Source organism: Enhydra lutris, unplaced genomic scaffold, assembly GCF_002288905.1.
Source record: "Enhydra lutris kenyoni isolate GAN:26980312 unplaced genomic scaffold, ASM228890v2 scaffoldscaffold16, whole genome shotgun sequence".
In the NCBI taxonomy this organism is placed as follows: Eukaryota; Metazoa; Chordata; class Mammalia; order Carnivora; family Mustelidae; genus Enhydra; species Enhydra lutris.
In genome coordinates this window covers 25,436,184-25,456,083 of record NW_019154100.1, presented here as the reverse complement: position 1 = coordinate 25,456,083, position 19,900 = coordinate 25,436,184, and the positions used below count along the sequence as shown (strand labels likewise).

Genomic DNA, 19,900 nt, shown 5'->3' with positions numbered 1-19,900 from the left:
CTGTAGTGCTTTCTTGGTTAGCATTCTTGTGTGGTAAAAATAACCCTCACGCTCTAGGACCATTCTCAGAGGCCGAGAAAGCAAGGTTTTTAGAACCTATCTTGGGTAGATGAGATAAAAGATGAGTATTTAAAAGATACTGGGAGCCACAAGTGACAGCTGAGCACCACAATACATCCTAAAACATTACAGGCACCAAGAGTGAAGGCTAATGTAAGCTATGAACTTTAGGTGGTAACGATGTAGGTTCACCAGCTGTGACAAATGTACCACTCCGGTGGGACGTGTTAATCGTGAGGGAGGCTTAGTATGTGTGAGGACGAAGGGTGTATAGGAAATTTATCTTCTCTCAACTTTGCTGTGAACCTAAAACTGCTCTAAAAAAATAAGTCTTTCTAAAAAAAATCAAAGACAAGGTCCAGTTTCCTTTGACCACTGCCCCACTAAACCCAGTTTCCTTCCTAGAGCGAACCACTGTTACCACTTTGGTATGTCTCCTTCACACTTTTTGTTCACAATTATATAATCGTACATGTACCCATTGAAAATATATGTATTATATTGTTTATGTGTGGAATCACTGCATATACAGTAGTAGGCAACTTGGTTCTTTTTTTCTCTTTACAATCTAGAGACTGTAAACACAGATCTATTAAATTATTTTTAATTTCTCTTTGTGTTCCACAATATAGATGCATCATGGGCTATTTAGCCATCTTCATATTGTTTCCTCTTTTTTTTGGCATTAACTATACATAATGAATATTCTTCTTGTACAGGCTTCCTTGAGCTCAGGCACAAATGTTTTCCTCTAGGGAAAATCCTTAGTGAAAGTTATGGGTCACAATATATGAATATTTTCAATTTTAGTAATATAGCCTAAGTGCTTTATATTCTCATGGTAGTATATAAAAATATCTACGTCCCCATACTCTTGGACAACTGTGTTATATTATCAAACTATAATTTTTGCCCATCTAATAAGTATAAAGGTTATCTTGGTTATCAGAGTACATTTCTCTGGTTGAGTACTTATGTTTATATTTTCTTATGTATGGTCATTTACATTCCCTTTCCAGATCTTATTCTTTGCCCATTTTTATTGTCTTTTAGTTACAGATTCTTATGTTCTACATATTAATCCTTTACATATCTTTTTGCAAAAATTTCTTCTAAACTTTTAGCTTTTTTATTCCATCCTGTCTTCAAAAGTTTTTCTGCTGATGTTACCAAATTCCCTTTTAGATTTTGAGTTTAAAAGAAAAATATAATTTAAAATGTTTGGGGAACCTGGGTGGCTCAGTCAGTTAAGCACTGGACTCTTGATTTCAGCTCAGGACATGATCTCAGGGTTGTGAGATTGAGCCTGCACTGGGCTCTGCCGGGGGCGCAAGCCTGGCTTAACATTCTCTCTCTCCCCCTCCCCCTCACCTCCCCCTCTCTCCCTTTAAAAAAAAAAAAAAGTTTTCCCCACCACAAAGAAAAAGACATATTCTTGTATATCTTAATATTTGTATTTTTTCCCAATTCTTTAGATTTTTAATCCATCTGAAATTATCTATATGCACAGTATGAAATACAAATCTATTCTTTTTCAAATGGCTAGTGAATTTTTCCTGCACTGTTTACTGAAAAGTAAATCCTTTTCCACTGACTTAAAATGCCACTTTTCATATACTGAATTTCCATATAAACATGGTTATATTATTCTATTTGTCTTTTATATCTGACATCACTGCTTTAATTTGAAAAGGGGTTCAACTTAATCTTTTCTTTTCAGAAAACTTCCTATTGAACAATTCTATTATTTGACGCAGAATAAAAAAAGTGACATCTATGGAAATGATTCTTTGTAAGTTTGGGGTTTCTTTTCCTTATATCGGGACAAATAACTTTTTTAAGTAAAAATGAGTTATATGAGAAATAAAAAAGCCCCAAAATGGGAACTTTTAGAAAAAGTGTTCCTTTTTTTCTTAAACAGAGATCATTAATAATAGAAACCAAGACCAAAGAAACAGAAATAAAACAAATAATCCAAAACCCACTAAGAGTCTGTGGCATTTAACAAGAAAAAAACACAAAATATTGAATAGTAATGTTTGAAAGAATTCACACAAGTCATCTGGGTCCCTTTCCCTGCCTTTGACCTAGTTAATCTAGTAAGAATCAGTTAAATTTCTTAAAAGGTTCACAGAAAATGCCCCAGCACCTTCAACAATAGTTTTCATCAGGATCTTATGAGGCTGGAGGTTAATTATGACAACTAACAAATAATGTGTATTAAAATTACTCCCTTAGTCTCCTTTTTGGATAAGGAATATTTTTAATTTATCCTTTGCTTAGAGGAATTATTTTCCAGTATATTATGTTTTCCTCTTTGAAATAGTTTGGTGTACATTATTACAAAAGCATACTTTTTAATTTTCGGAAAAAAATAAAACACTGACAACACTGAACTAAAAATGAAAATACCACTTCTTTACCTTTAACTATTAGAACTGTTGGGACTATTTATAGGAAGAAAGTTAATACAGAGTTCAGCCACAAGAGGGAGCCAAAAAGACATGAATTTTGTGGTTGGTAGGCTCTGGTTATCCCTTTGGGATCAGTAAACTTTGAAAAGTAAATGTAGAGTGCAGCAGTAAAATAATGGACTGGTTCAAGTCAAGGAACTGGTGTCTCTGAGCATTTTTAATTTTTATTCAAACTTTCAAACTTGTAATTTTTTGAAAAGCTTTCCTTTATTTTTTCCATTTTAAAGTAAATGCATTTTAGGTATATACTTGTCAATAGCATAGCTAAATTTGTCACTTGAGAAAAATTTTAGATGCTGATTTAATGTTTCATAGCCACCCTAGTAACAAGACCCCTGGGATTCTTCATATTCACTGCCCCCCCCATCCCAACTCAACCACAAATATAACTGGAAGACATATTTCAGGTTTGTTTTTTTTTTTACTAGTTTCAAGCCTACAAACCAAATAAAGAAAGACATAAGTCTCTTAAAATTAATGTGAACTATGTGTTTATAATACACTGTGGACTCAAAAAAGTATATAGCTTATGTACCACTTTCTAAATAAACATACAAAAATTGAATAGTATACTCTATTTTATGGATCTTTGCTATCAACAGATAACATTATATTCATTTTTCATGCCTGAAATATTTCAGAAATATCTGCATAGGCTGAAACTAATAAAAGCAGGTAACAGTCCTCCTCTAGTGTGGACTTTGCTCCTGAGGTTCAGTATTATTTCTTGGCAGGCAGGGCTCAGAGTAATTAGTAAATACACAACTGTGGCTCTTTTTTTGTAATTTAACATGATCTTGGCCTCAAATGAACTGATTCAGAAAAGACATGCCTCCAGGAACTTGTTCAGTTTTATTCTAGCCCTTCTGTCAACTGGGCAATATTTACTATCATGAGAGATCAGCAATCCTGGGCAAAGGGACAAAGCACACACAGTACTTACACATCTTGTCCCACCAGGCCCTACTCAGGTCACTTTAGGTCATGTAATTGCACCACATGCATTATGTCAGGCTGCCTCTGAGCACTTTGGCTATTGCCTGATTATGAGGGTGAATGTCAATAAGAACCAAAACCATATTATCATTAGAAGCAGTAAGTCCTGCACCTGCACTGCAAATAGGAAATGCAAAATGGGTGGTGAGTGGGACTAAAGTTAGATGGATCGACAGAACTAAGATATGAGGACATCGTATCTGTCTGGCCAATATCCAGTGTTCCAGAAAGCCAATCAAGAATATTATCGTAAAGACACTGTAGTTTGAAAGTGGGATATATCATTATTCTTAAGCAAATTTCTAAAAGGAATGTATGCTTTTAAAAGTCCTTAATATTAAAAATTGGGATTTATTTCCTGTTTTTATTCTAGGATACCCAAACCACCTAATTCAACAGTAGGGTAAGTATATACTTATATTTTCCTTCCCTGTTACAATCAAGAAAGAAATATTGGCAATCCTCAGACAGTGTGAGGATAAATACACCTTTTCATGGAAGATTTTTTTTTTTTTTTTTTAGATTTTATTTATTTGACAGAGAGAGACACAGTGAGAGAGGGATCACTAGCAGGGGGAGTAGGAGAGGGAGAAGCAGGCTCCCCGCTGAGCAGGGAGCCCAATGTGGGGCTCAATCCCAGGAATCTGGGATCATGATCTGAGCTGAAGGCAAACGCTTAACGAATGAGCCACCCAGGTGCCCCTCACGAAAGATTTTTTAACATGGGAGAAGAGGCTGGTATTATATACTGCTAACCTTTTTTTTTTTTTTTTTGATTTTTTTTTTTTATTTGACAGAGATCACAAGTAGAGAGGCAGGCAGAGAGAGAGAGAGGGAAGCAGGCTCCCCGCTGAGCAGAGAGCCCGATGCGGGACTCGATCCCAGGACCCCGAGATCATGACCCGAGCCTAAGGCAGCAGCTCAACCCACTGAGCCACCCAGGCGCCCCTGCTAACCTTTTTTTAATAAACTTTTTAATTTAGTACAGTTTGAACTTACAGAATTACTTGAAAAATAGTATAGAACTCCTATATACCTCATACCCAGTTTCCCTATTAACAACATCCTATATTAGTATGGTATATTTGTCATAATTCATGAGCCATTATTGATGCATTGCTATTAACTAAAATCCATACTTTACTCAGATTTTTTAACAAACAAAAATAACCTTTATAATATATACAAGATATTGAATAAAATCTTGTATTATACATAGACTCAAGACACACAGAGTCATAGCTTGCAGGTCTTAGAGTAAAATATGTTTTGCTAAATCATTACCAGAAATAACTCAATACTATTAACTAGGAAACAGTTTCTAGAATCTGAGGGGAAAAAATTTCTGCCTTCATCCCAAATGATCATAATTAATCAGGGCCACTCCGTGCCTTCCTAACTTCCTAACCTTTTATCCCTCTTCATAAAGCCAAAATCCTAGCTACAGACAAAACCAAAAGGACCCAATAACTATGTATACACATTTTTCAAGCTTTCTATCAAGGGAACCAATCCCCAGGGGAAAAAAATGGCTTACAAAATTTTTGTGGTTCTTTTTTTGTAATTTAACATGATCTTGGCCTCAATCTCTACTTTCCGTTCATGTCTTTGTGATGAGAACAAGATACAATGAAAACCAATGTAATGGCCTTTGTCAGGAAGTCCTAACCAACATCAGATTAGTTGAAAATGGGGCCACCCTGCCCTGACCTCTGGGAGCATGCTAGCATTTATTTAGCTTGTTGAATGATCCTCTGATAAAGGTTAGAGATAAAGCAGTTAGCACAAGGCCTAGCATATAAATGCTTTACTGTTGTTGTTGTTGCTGTAGTTATTGTTGGGATTAACAGTATGTCAAGGCAATGTCCTCTGAGTATAATTCCTATTCATACAGTAGTTACAATGTCTCAGGACCTTCCACATTACCCACTGAGATATCTTTGTACAAATGTGACCATTTTACGAAACAGTCATACCACATTTCCTTAAACTTCATCAAGTCTGTGGGAAATAGCACTGGAAGTTTAAAAAATTTAATCCCTCATTGATTCCCCATTCCCACTAACTCATCCATCTTTGCTCAAACTGACACATACTAGGAAAAAATCCAAGAGAATCAGGACGAATCTTCTTCCCAGATAAGTAAGTTAATTAGCACATATTGAGACAATCATTACACTCTATTAACTCAGCCATTCTTTCTAATATGTTTTGTGACTAAATGTCTTTGACTGTTGGACAGTATTTGAACCCCAGCCTTTCTCATTTCATTCTCCACTGTCCCCGGGGTCTCTTTCTTGCCCAGGTCCCCACTTCCTGACCACTTCACCTGCAGTCACCCAAGGCTCTGAATATCTAAGAACTTCCCCTAGAACATGGGCTTTTTACTAGACCTCAGTAAACTCCATCCTTTTCCTAACTTAGACTGGACATCCTCTCCATGAGCAAAAATGTGTTCATTCCTGTTTTATTCACACAAATAGTTTGCTCAAACTATAAATGATCACTTATTTTCAAGCCAATTTGTAAGGGGAAGTGAATTAAAGAGGGATAGTGAACTACAGAATCCACCAAATTAGACAATGGAAATATTTATTTAGAATAAATGGAAATTATTGTGTCTTCTAGAAAATGAAGTGCAGCTGGTATTGCTTCACTCAAAGCAGTTACTAGGCTAGTGGTTTTATGATTATGAGGGACATCAGTCAGTTAGAATTGAGGAATGAAAGTCTTGATTCCATGTTCTCACGTCATCACAGAGTTGATGAGCTTGTGCCTCATACCAAGCATGTAATAGTTGATGTGGTGCTTTTTAAGCAAAGTAAATAAATCAGAAAAGCTTAGTGATTCACAATAAAATGATGCTACACCCAAGGCAAAAATGTGTTCACCTCAGAAGAGTTTGTGACAAGGGCAAGAAAACCAACCACTTTACACAAAAACAGAAAAACTAGCTGGCCTTGTGAATGACTTTTGCTTGGAGTCAACTTTTTCTCTTACAAATCAACCTTAACTTCTTGTGGTATCTAGGAGAGACCAGAAACTTGTTAAGAATCTTATATTGCTAGGTATTTCAGAGAGCCCACCAAGATGCCAAGACTGCTGAATTCAGTACAGATTTGCATCAGTGAGCCAAGGAAGCAGTAAAGGCCCAAATCTGGGCCAGCTCTCACAATTTTTTTAACGCTCTGCTAGTTCTTTTAAGAACTCTGCTAGTTTTTCAAACATAGGAAAATTATATCCCTGTGGGTTTTTTAACTTGTTTTTTTTTCCATCAGCACACTAGCAATTTTCGGCTTTTTGATTTCTAAACAGTACTGCATGCATAAACAGGCAGGATAGTTTGTTGATTGACTGCTTAAAAGAAACAGATGGCCTAGATTGAAAGTTCAATGCAAAATGATTAGAGATCACTCTGCACACTGAATGCCCAAAATGATCCCATAAAATAAAGTACTGGAATCCTCTTAAAATAAGCGGCAGGAATTGAAAAGCAACTGGAAATACTTCCTATAGCATTCTAAAAACTACAAATTTCATGTATCTTCTGCAATAGTCGTGAGAGTTAAACACCAATAAATAATTCAGTATGATTTACTTTAAAAATTAATTTGTCTGGCAAAATTAAGAAAATCTCATGTTTAGTGGAATATACTCCGCCAGAAAGCTAACTCCATGAGTCCAGGGACTTTGGCTCACTGTCATATCCCCAGGGATTAGAACAGTACCTGCCAGAAGAATCCCAATAAATACTTGATGATTAATTTTTTTCAATTGCACTTCTGTTTTGTTTGCTCAACTAAATCTCAGAGAAATCTGTTCCTCATATCCGATTGAACACCCATACCACACACACATCTCCCGCGGTGCCATGTTCCCGACGTTTACATCACCTAAGGATCTCTACACAGGCATTAAGGCCCGAAGCCAACAGCCATTTCCTCCCACTGTGCCAACGAAGGCTTATGGTACAACGATTTTGAAAACAAGAGGTAAATGTGATTTGATATCAGAACAGTATTGAGTCTTCTCATATTTGAATTGTATTCAATAATAAAATTAACTAAGTAGGGCAAAAGACTCAAGTCACAAAAGTGTGACTTTTTTGTTAGATTATGAAAGTTGTTCTTAACAGTGGCTGCACTTTAGAATTATCTGGACCCTACCACAGACCAAGTACATCAGATTCTCTGCAGGTGCTCTTAACTTTTCTTCTTTATACAGAGCCTTCCATGGTAGAATCAGAAACCAAACATTGTAGCATTGTTTTTATTCTACCTGTATTTTCTATTTTCATTTCCTTTCTGCTCTCTCTCATGGTTTACCTTTTCAAGATTTCACCCTAGTTCAGGTGATCAGCACAAGGATGATATCTGGATCAGATCATCAGGGTCTAGACATGAGTATAGCAGTTGTGATGAAACTGAAAGGCTGTCACTGAAGTAACACTTGGAAGGAAATGGGAACAGTTTGTTTAGGTCCTCTTAACACCTTGGGGCATCTTCTTCAGATCCAAACCTTGGGGTCTTTCCAGATGTGTATTAGGATAGTAAGCCCATATACTAGTCATCAAGATTCCCCTACACTAGACACCTTAACACAAAGAAAAAAAACCTATGGAGAAAGACTGAACATACTAGAGAAGTAATTGAAGGTAACAGAAAAGGTGCATGGTTGGCAGAGAAAGACATTTGTTGAATAAATTTAGGCTTTGAGGAAGGGAAGACCCAAGACCTGTCCTATAATGCAGTTCCTCTGTACATAAATATTGAGGTCCAAATGTTTACCATCATCAATACCGGCGTCAGTACCTCATTAGGACATAGTAACATTTTGAGAGACATAATAGTGGAGTGTTTAAGAGCTATGGAGTCAGACTACATGGATAGAATTCTAGCTCTGCCACGTACCATGGACCATAGCAAAGTTCCTCTTGGAGGACTTTAAAAAGATGAGTATAAAAAAAAATGAGTATATTGTATGACCTTATAAATGACCTTTCCAAAAACTACTATTGCATTAGGTTTCCTACTCTTTTTTTTACACTTTAACTTTTCTCTAATAGAAATCAATAGTATATGGGTTAAGAGTGCAGGCCCTAGTACCCCATTGCCTGAGTTTGAATTATTCAACTTACTAGCTGTGTGATCTTGGGCAAGCTGCTTATATTCTTTGTGCCTCAGTTTCATTTGTTAAAGTGGAAATAACAATACGTTCCTCATGCTAATGTGATGATATAAAACACTTAGTACAGCACTGGTACATGGTAAATGTTCACTAAATGCCAACCTTCACTCTTACTACCCCTGAGGATGGATGTTAAAGCATTTTTTAATGCGGAACTTATTACAAGATCAGTGGAGGCCATGCTGTGTTTCATAAAGTTTATCAAACCACCACTAATACCTAAGAAGCTAGAGTCTTTAAAATGTTCTCTTGCAATAACTTTTTGGTAAGCAAGTACTAATTCTGTCTTGATATTTGGTCAGAGAAAGCCCAAATCATGTGGTATAGAAATGTATTTGCCAAGCCTTCAGAGACCAGAAAGAGGATCCAGGAAAATTTTAACTTACTGGGTATTTACCCTAAAGATTCAAATGTAGTGATCCAAAGGGGCACGTGCTCCCGAACGCTTATAGCAACAATGTCCACAATAGCCAAACTATGGAAAGAACCTAGATGTCCATCAACAGATGAATGGATAAAGAAGATGTGGTAGATATGCACAATGGAATACTATGCAGCCATCACAAGAGATGAAATCTTGACATTTGCAATGACATGGATGGAACCAGAGGGTATTATGCTAAGCAAAATAAGTCAATCAGAGAAAGGCAATTACCATATGATCTCCCTGATATGAGGAATTTGAGAGGCAACGTTGGGGGTTTGGGGCGTCGGGAAGGAAAAAATGAAACAAGATGGGATCAAGAGGGAGACAAACCATAAGAGACTCTTAACCTCAGGAAACAAACTGAGGGTTGCTGGGTGGTGGCGGGTAGGGATAGGGTGGCTGGATTATGGACATTGGGGAGGGTATGTGCTATGGTGAGTGTTGTAAATTGTGTAAGCCTGATGATTCACAGACCTGTACCCCTGGGGCTAATAATACATTATATGTTAATTTAAAAAAAAGTTAACAACTTACCTGGGAATCCCTTTCATTAATCAGAGAGGTGCAATACAGGGCTCTCTTGTGCTGCTGGCCACACCTCAGGTTAGAGGCTCAGTCTCACTGTGTGTGGCCCGTGTGCTGCTCATTAAGAGGAGGAAGAATTCAAACAAAGCTATAACAGTAGCTAAAACATGCACCTGCATTGTTCTCTACCCCATCATCTCATTTCTATTTATTGCACCCCAAAACCCCATTCACAGAAAACTTTCTTGTATATTCAGGATAACTGTGCTCTTCCTGAAAATTTCAGGTAATCCTTACAGATATGAAATGCTTGATCTTCCAATGGATTCAAAGAAGAAAGGCTTGACTTGGCCAGGCCAGGGTGTATACTATGATGTAAGTACCTTTTAAAATGTGTGTTTAAAACAAAGTAAAAAATGTTTTTACTGTATACATTTATAAAAACCCAAAAGATGGATTCTTTTATTTTCTATCTGGTTAAAAAACTTGAGATTTTGACCATGAAACACATTCTTTATTTTCTTAGCTGATTTCATATACTTTGGGCAGTTATGTATTATTTCCATGATTACAAAAAAAGGTTCCCCACTCAAAGAAGGTGGAGGGCTGCGTTTCACTCACTGTGTACTCCCCAACTCTATTCTTATAATTCACAGTATATTAAGTAACTCCAAATATACAGAGTAAATGGAAATTTTTCAGGAAGATTCACAATTTATTGTTCCAAGCACTATATTTGTGTAGAATCAAAAATAAAACGATGGCCACTGTGCATTGAGAAATTGCTACACACTAAGTACTTTGGATACAGTATATCACTTAGCCCTTACATGAACTCCAAAACTTAGTGTCATCGTTCCCATTTCTGTGGCTCAGAGAGTTTGTGGATATCTTATAATCATCGAACTCAAGCTTGTCAGACTCGTCTCTGCTCTTAACCTCTGTACCAGGACTCCACGTAGATAGAAAGAAAAAAATTTAAATCATGAAGGAAAAGATCTACACATTTGAAAATTACAAGAGCTGACCAGTTAGTTTGTGAGAGGCAGTGCCAAGCATTCTCCATATATCATCCTCTTGCATCTAAGAATCCATGAAGTGGGCAAGAAATAATTATACAAGGCTAGAAACATTTGAATTTTATTTGAGGCGACGACGGTGGCAGGCTGGAGTGTGGTCCCTACAGTGTCACATGGTCACCTCTGAAGGAAGCAATATCGTGTCTGTTCTTTGTAAAGTTGTACATCAAGAAAAATCCTTAAAGAATCATCTATCTCACTGGACCTCTTTCATTCTTCCATGCAAACTGTATATCAAAGCAACCTAGAAATAGAAGTTATTCTTGAGACTATTCTGTCATTACACGTTATAGCCCAAGTCTCCAGCTCTGTGGCTCAGTTCTTTCTCTCAATCTCCCTCCCTTCGTCCTGCTCAGGAAAATGCTGCTGTCCCCATATCTTGCCCGTTTGCAATAATCTTGACTAGCTCCACTTTACTTAAGTGTAAATCCCAAGGCTTTAACTGAGCTCCAAAGACCCTTCAGAGTCTGGCCTTCCTTACTTCCTACAGCCTGGCTCAGCTCCCGGTCCCTGAACAGGTGGATGGCCATGACCCACTCCTGGAGTGCTCTCCTTTCAGGGCCCCTTGGCCTATCTCAGACTTGCTCATTCCTCAGGGCTCAGCGCAACTCTAATTGTTTCTGCTGCACATCAAAAAGTGAACCAAATCAGCAGACCTGTGTTCTAGTTATTCCTATTTCTGCCATTTGTTCTCTTGGTGATATAAGAAATACTGTTTCTCTTCTCTGAGCTTTCACTAGTAAAATGTACCTATATGATTTCAGTAAAATCTGTCCTATAAACTTCACAGGATATGAGGATATGAACGATATAAAAGCATTTTGAAAAATAGAAAGTGCTATAATTTATAAGCATTATTACTCCAATAGAAGTGACTTCTCCTTTCTGACTTTCTATAACACTTATTTTTTAATTAAATATTTTATTTATTTATTCGACAGAGATCACAAGTAGGCAGAGAGGCAGGCAGAAGGTGGGTGGGGAGGAAGCAGGCTCCCTGCTGAGCAGAGAGCCTGATGCGGGGCTCTATTCTAGGACCCTGGGATCATGACCTGAGCCCAAGGCAGAGGCTCACCCACCGAGCCACCCAGGCACCCCTCTGTAACACTTATAGTAACCAGTAATTTTTCACATGTATTTTATATTTCAACTAAGTTACAAGCTCTTTAAAAATGGAATATCTTCTCACCACCAGGACCCTCTCTCTGAGCAGAGAGCCTGCTTCCCCTCTCTCTCTCTCTCTGCCTGCCTCTCTGCCTATTTGTGATCTCTCTCTCTCAAATAAATAAAATCTTAAAAAAAATGGAATATTTTATAATATGTATATTTCCCATAGCACTTTGTATTAAATATTTTTGACTGATTTATCTGACTCTTCTTCCAATGATTAATCTTTTCTTAATCTATTCTAATCTCGTCAACTTCTCAATTATTTTTCTGGTTTATCCCTAATTCTAATCAAGTTTTGCAGTTTGCTGGACGAAAAAAATAAAAATAAAATTAATACTGAGCTTGATGGGAGTATCTCATGACTCATTTTTCCCCCTTTAGGATAATACCTATACTTGTCCTCCCCTGCCTTTCACCGCTTCACTGGGGGAAGTGGTCACCTTTATCTGCAATGTTCTATTTTTGTTAAAGGAGAATATTTTTATAGTATTTACCTTTCCTATTGCTCGAGCAGTGGTTCTCAACCTTGGCTGCACATTAGAATCACCTGAGGTGCTTTTAGAAATCCCAATTCTCAGGCTGTACTCTACTCACATCATAACTGATGACATAATTATAATCATCATTCTCTGAGGGTGGGAGGGAGGGGTAAGGACATGAGTAACTTAAGTCGTTCCAAAATATATCTCCTGGCTATAGAACAGAAAACCCCAGAAGCCATATTTTAGTGTTTCTATCCAAGCCAATAAGGCAACATGTGTGACGTTTGGTAAAGAGTATACATTTTAAAGTGGTGCAGCTCCTGGCTCTAAAATTTATCAGTTGTATGGCCCTGAATAATACATTTAACCCTTTACTACCTCAGTTTCCTCATAGATAAAATAGCAATTGTAATGCACTCTACCTCGTAGGGTTGTCTTGAGAATCAAATGCATGTAAGAGCACTCAGCACTATTAGTAGACAGAAAGCTTAGGGTTAAATGTTGCCTTCTGCTCCAGACTCAGCTCAGAGCCCAACACAGGGGCTCAAGCTCATGACCCTGAGATCATGACCTGAGCCAAAATTAAGAGTCAGACACTTAACCAACTGAGCCACCCAGCTGCCCCTTGTAATGATCTTTTCAGTAAGATGAGATATAATAACCACAGAGGTCAAGTGCCATAAACCTCTCTAACCAACAAACCGTTTTCAAAGCCTAACTGAGCCTGCTATCCAATTCTCTTTAACTGTAAATATTTGGAAAGACCTTTGGCTTCCCTTGGAAAGAGCATCCACTCCTATCACCCCTACAGAAGATTGTGGTTTCCTGCTTGAACCACCTGCTATTTTTCTAATCTGAAGTGCCCATTCCCCTCCTAGAGATACCTTCCTCATTCCTAGGACAGTTCTGTCTCTCCACAAGAACACCCATAATCCACACTCATCCTCAAATAACCACAATGATATGGCAAGGACACAGGTTCCTCCTTTAAAGATATGTCATCAAATAACTGGCTGCCCACAGTTCACCTTCCCATCACCACCAGGACCCTGGGCCCCACCCTCCCACCTGCTCATCTCCAGCAACAGCTAACACATCCAGAATGGGAAATAAACTGGTAGGCTCTCTCTTCTCTACCCTGCAGGCTTCCCCATTGATGGTCTTGCCCCTCCACTCTTCCTCCTCCATCACAGGCAGACTTTCTTCCCATTGTGCAACCTCTTCTCCCTTCAACTCTCTCTTCCCAAGTCCTAGCTAGATACCAAAGGAAAGTATCTCTGCCAGTCTCTCATCTCTTATTTACACACACACTCTCTTTTGTGTTCTCTATTCATTTCGTATATAAATGAAAAAATTTCTAATCACAACTTAATGTAAAATGATGCTGATATAAAAGAATTAAGTGAAACATGATCCACTAAGGAGCCAGGATTACCCAGTACTAAGCTCTCCAAAGGGCAGAGTGGTCTCCAAAATAAACCTGTTCTTTTTCCCCCTATTAAACCTGATTAAGTGCATCATTCAAGACTAAGAACAAAAAATGATATCTAATTTCTTGGTTTTTTTAATGTGTTGTAATAGTATTAATTTCTGTTATTCTGTGGCAACTTATGGAGTTTGGGTCCTTACCACAGACCCTTGGATGCCTGCATATAGTTGTGCACATACCAGGTATTCAGTAAATGTTTATTAGGCGACTTATGAGTTACAGAGACTTTATGGGCTACTGGGGAATGTAACTACAATTTATATGGCACCACTCCTCTGAAAATGTATTCCACAGTTAAAACAACTGACACCATTCCTTTGTAGACTGGAGTATCTGCCTAGCTACATAATATCTCAGGAACCGGAATTCCTTCCTGCTTTTGTACTTGTCTTGCGTATCAAACACAAACGTCATCCTGTGAATAGTACATTGGATCAATGAATTCCTATCGAGTGGATGGATGATCACCAGCAGCCCCTCTCTCACCATCCTCTCAGAATACCATTGCCTTAACATGCTGAAAATCGGCCAGCTCTCCACTCTCAAATATTCCTGATTCTTTTTTTTTTTTTTCAAGATTGTATTTGTCAGAGAGAGAGAGTGTGTACAAGCAGGGGTAGTGGTAGACAGAGAGAAAAGCAAGCTCCCCACTGTCCAAGGAGCCGGATGTGGGACTTGAACCAAGACCTGAGTCAAAGGCAGACACTTAACTGACTGAGCCATCTAGGTGTCCCTATTCTTGACTCTTTAAACTCTTTCCAAGACACCACAGGTTCCAATAAAATCTCACATCCCCTTCTTTCTTCCTCTGTACCCTTGCCTTCATTTCAGTAGATCATTACAGTTATTTAAACTAAATTAAGACACAGGATTAATCCAGCCCCTTGGAACAATATTTTTTAAAAAGTCCTTATTTCTAAGTTGCCTTTGCAAATCATGATAAAGAGAACAAAGAATGGGGCACCTGGGTGGCTCAGTCGTTAAGTGTCTGCCTTCGGCTCAGGTCATGATCCCAGGGTCCTAGGATGGAGCCCCATGTCAGACTCCCTGCTCGGTGGGGGTCTGCTTCTCCTTCTTCCTCTGCTTGCGGCTCCCCATGCTGTGCTCCCTCTCTTCGTCAAATAAATAAATAAAATATTTTAAAAGAGAGAGAGAGAGAACAAAGAATAAACAAGCCACGTATTTGTTAAAGGTTTATAGAGGTGATTACTTAATACTTGAAACAGTCTTCTGTCAAGTGCCTTTTACCATGACTATTCCATATATGGAAAATGGGAATCATTCCAACTTCAAAAGGTTGCTATAATCAGCATCATCCTTAGATCCAGAACTTTAAAAGGCCCCATGCCTTTTGGCCCAGCCCTAGCCTTCCTCTGGCTGTATCCCTCTCTATGGCACAGAATGTTTGTGGGTACAAGGGGATATATCTATCAAGAGCCCATGTTCCCCAGTCTCCACCCCAGCCTGATGTTGGACTGAAGAAATCCTTGACAAAATGGCACTGACCCCAGTACTAGGGCCTTCATGGGATCTCTTCCTCAGGTCCATCCTCCCAGGGGTTGACACTGCTTCTAAGCTAGTATATACCTCTAGCTCAAAGGGGTGGCCAAGTGGTGGCTGTTTGCTGGAAGCAGAGGTAAAAGGCATAATGGAGCTTGAACCTAGGGCCAGGGTACCCTTATATTCAAGCCACTTCATCATTTGGGATGGAATTGGGGGCAGGAAGAAAGCCATAAGAGATGCTGAGGCCAAGGGCCACTGACTAGCTCTTTCTGAACTACCATATCCCAATAGAGAATTAGGATAGTCAAAGAAGTCTAAATTTGAACGTGGTCTTCCAAGTTGTCATGAAGGTATTTTGTCAAGGTAGAAGAATGAAACACATTTTATTTCTTTAGCAGCTTATTTGCTTAATTTATAAATTAAGCTAATTAGACTGATGGAATGTGGGCTCTCACTATACTCTAGCCCTAAGACCTGCAAATGGTAAGGGTGGGCTTGACTGTCAGGACAAATGCATAGTGTTCAAGAAAGTTAATTCAATACTTCCACCACCATCCATACCTTTGCTCTTACTATTCCTTGGGCCTCCCCATCTCTGCATGTCCTTAAAGGCCTATTTCTGTAATATAACATAACATGGTCTCTTGTCTCCCTTCTTCTCTGCTCCCAGCCCTACTTCCCTGTTCAGCTGGAATCAATCTCTTCCTCCTCTGAATTTACAAATAATTCTTACTTTTTTTTTAACAAATACTTCTTTCTTAACCTCTTTTATAACAAAGAGTTACTTTTCATCTTATAGTCATTTATGTCCATGCCTTATCTCCCCTCTAGTCAATATTCCTGGATGACTTGTTTCTGATCCATCCTTGTTCCCTGCAACTACCTTGCCCATATAGATACTCAGTAAATATTTATTGAGTGTCATCAATCTGAGAAAAAGTGAATTTCTAAAGAGCCAAAAAGACTACGATGAAACTCACTCATTCATTTACTTTTATACCTCCTTTTGAAAATACAAAATAAAATCCATAGTAAACAGTTATGTCAACAGAATAAAATTTTTATTTGAATTTGAGTGACTTAAACTTCATCAGAAATCAATAAAAATGGGGCACTGGATGGCTCAGTTGGTTAAGCATCAGACTCTTGATTTAGGCTCAGGTCGAATGAGCAGTGTCGAGCTCGGCCCTGTGCGTGGAGTCTGCTTAAGATTCTCTCTCTCAACTCATCCCTGCCTCCCATTCTCTTAAAAAAAAAAAAAATAATAATATATCAAATGGTGCCATTTCAGGCAAGGAAAGAAAAGTGGGAGGCACACAACTTTGGCTGTATTTAGCCAAAGGAGTACCTCAGAGCCTTTATATCTCTAACAAAATGTTACTGGAGGTAGAGTATTCCCAGGGACATTTCTCCAATGTACATTATCAGACAGAGTCCCTGCTAAAGCAAAAAAACTTTCAGAAAAGACCTCGCCATTCCTTTGATAAAATATTGTATTTAACTCTAAATATGGTTAAGTTGAAGAATGTTAGTAATTAATGAAGGAAAAAAACAGTATCTGATTTCAGCTTGGAATTTCCTTTACCCTCCTTCCTGCTGACATGGTCAATCAGCCCTTATTCTACTAGATAACATTAATGACGATAAACTCTTATGTTCATGTTCTAGTTTCCTAAATGCGTTGAGAAAAACAAGCCTATATTCTACCCAAAACCTCCTAAAACCTTCGCTCCTAACACTTCTTTAAATTCGTGGGACCCTATTAGCTCTCTAAAAGAAGCCAACATACAAAGAAATCTTGAGAGATCCCATTGGATCACTTCGTACACTCATGATTTTACAGGTATGGGTTTACTTTAATCCAAGTAAAAAGAACAAAATTAGAATATTTGAGAAATGCTGTTATATCTTATATAGCTTATATCTTCTTATATCTATATAGCTTATATCTTGTAGTGTTTTTCCCTGTTTCTTAATCTAAGTACTAAAAGAAGTTAGGGTGGGTGGTAAGCAGCTCTTAGTGAGAAACTGGGAGGTAAAATTCATTTTTATTTGTTTTAATTATATTACAAAGGGAAATGGGTAAGTTTTTCTATAAAAGGTCATTTAAGTGTCATCCTTCATTTACTCTAACTATGTAATAAGATGTGATGTTTCCATTAAGGTCTGGGGCCCATGAACCCCCTTGAACTGGATGATTACCATGAAAAGGAGGTAGCAGAGTTAACGGGACAGATAGGATTTGACCCAGAGCCTGTAAGTAATTGCAGTCAACTCTCAGTTATTTAGGGTGAAAGTATCCAGGTGTTAGGCTCCTACCACTTCTTCTTTGCTTCATGAGCCGTGGTGACCAAGTTAGCAAAGGGATAATTTAACTCATCTTAGAAGTTAACTCTGAATTGAGTTGAACCAGTTTGAATACCCTTCCTTGTCGACTATTTCAAAAACAGGCAAGGTTTCTTTTCCTATTCACAGTGCTGGTGTTTTATGTTTTCTTAAACAGATTTTCTACTATGCTATTCTTCTAAATTTTACAAAGGAGTCGGTTTACAAATGCTTACCCATTAATGCGATTCTTAATAAATTCCATGCATCTTTATATATTTGTGTATCTTGTACAGTATCACTGCTTTTGAAGAGATAGGGCCTCTTCCTAATAATCACAATAATTGAGTTTGCTGAATTAAAATTGAAAGCAATAAATTCTCTGCCAATATTAATACAGATTTTTAATCAGTTATGTGAAATGACCTGAAAGAAATGATCAAGCCCTTAGTAACAGAAATTATCATCTGTTGATTTACTTGTATACATGAAATATAATGATGTAATAGTATACACATATATTGTTTTATTTAGGGCCTAGATTTTATCCTATAAAACTACAAAGTTTTTAAGACAAAATTAGTATTTTCAAAGATATAAACTGTGGAAAGACCCATAAAAGGTAATTATAAGATATTTCAGTACGAACTCTTTTTAGACTGAACTCATTTATTTTACATTAGCTTCAGTTATTTCCCAAGGTGATAAAACCGAAACACCTGAAGTAGTTACACAGACTGTGCTTTATCATTCACTGAAGGGTTTTTTCCTTTATGTCTCACTTGCAGCAAATATTCTCTAGTACTAGAAAACACTATACATACACTGACTTGTCAAGCATGTTTAGCAGCTGTCCAGATGTCCACAGATTTGACCCTATAGGAAAGCAGCTTTATCGGGTCTACAAAAAAATACATATATAATTATACAAAGGATGGTTGTCGAGTATATTATATGCAAAATTATTCTGCAATAAATCATCAACTAAATTTTTATTAATAACAAGATAAAATATGCCTAAAATAGTTAGTTTAAAAGTAAGTTTTAGTGAGTCTTGCTGGTTTCTAAAAGACAAATAACGGACTGTGGGAAGGCATGTTGTAGTGGTACAAAGTATTGAAATATTTTGTTGTAGTAGAATGAAATACAGATACTTAAAACTGCTTTTTGCATAAAAGGACACTGTAAAGTAGGATATGATACAACCTAGACTTTTTCCTTATCAAAATTTAACACAGTATTTCAAAGAGCTGGGGTTTCTTTTTTTCTTTAGTATCTACTCAAACCTGATTGCCTAAAGGTTGTAACAGATCTGTTAATAACAGATGGAAATTCCTCCAACTCCAAGCAAATTAGGATCCAAGAAGACACTCCTAAATCCATTTTGTTTTCTAAATCCAAAATACAGTTTGTTACCATTCTCGTTTGTATTATCTCTGCTATCAATTCCATCCTCACCATCCATCTATTCTTTTTAAATTTTTCTTCAATATACTGTCATTAAAATTTTCAAACATACGGAAAGTTGAAATAATTTTGCAGTTAACATTGATCTACACACCATCTAGATTCTACCATTAGCATTTTACTATACTTCTTTTATCACATAATCTATCCATCTTTCTATCCCTCCAACCATCCATCAATACACTTTATTATGTTTTACACATTTCAGGGTAATTGCAGACAACAGGATACTTCAGCCTTAAATATTCAGCATGCATATCATTAAACAGAGCTCAATTTGTTGCAGTTTTTCTTTTAAGGCAAATACACAAATTTTAAGTATACATTCAATGAGTTTTGACAAATGCACATATTTTTGTAACCCAACCACTTAGGATATAATGAACATTACCATCATTCCAGGAAGTTTCCACATGCCCCTTCTTCATCAACTCCTCCCTCTTCCTCCTGTCCCCTCACCACAGACATCTATGAATAACCTTTTAAATACCCACACTACTTTTGCAGTTACCAGACATACTTCACAATATTTGTAAAACATCTCAAAAAGCACAGACATGACAAGCTCCCCACAGATGAGTGTTTCTCTAAGCACAGCACATCACTGGCCTCAGCATTCACCCAAGATGCTTGTTAAAAAAGCAGATTCCTGAGCCCTACTGCAGAACCTCTGAATCACAATCTCAGAGGATCAAGCTTAGGAATCTCATTTTTCT

At 37.5% G+C, this 19,900-nt stretch overlaps 1 protein-coding gene across 1 annotated transcript in view; it reads left to right on the top strand.

The window, feature by feature from the left end:
- The window catches only part of LOC111147409 (chromosome unknown C7orf31 homolog), a 39,591-nt gene that overhangs the window by 18,365 nt on the left and 1,326 nt on the right, over nt 1–19,900 (top strand). Inside the window, exons 4-9 of the mRNA XM_022503415.1 lie at nt 1,781–1,852; nt 3,904–3,933; nt 7,341–7,522; nt 9,956–10,044; nt 17,061–17,235; nt 17,557–17,648. Coding sequence (XP_022359123.1) covers nt 1,781–1,852; nt 3,904–3,933; nt 7,341–7,522; nt 9,956–10,044; nt 17,061–17,235; nt 17,557–17,648 — 640 coding nt within the window. The remainder of the gene's footprint in view (nt 1–1,780; nt 1,853–3,903; nt 3,934–7,340; nt 7,523–9,955; nt 10,045–17,060; nt 17,236–17,556; nt 17,649–19,900) is intronic.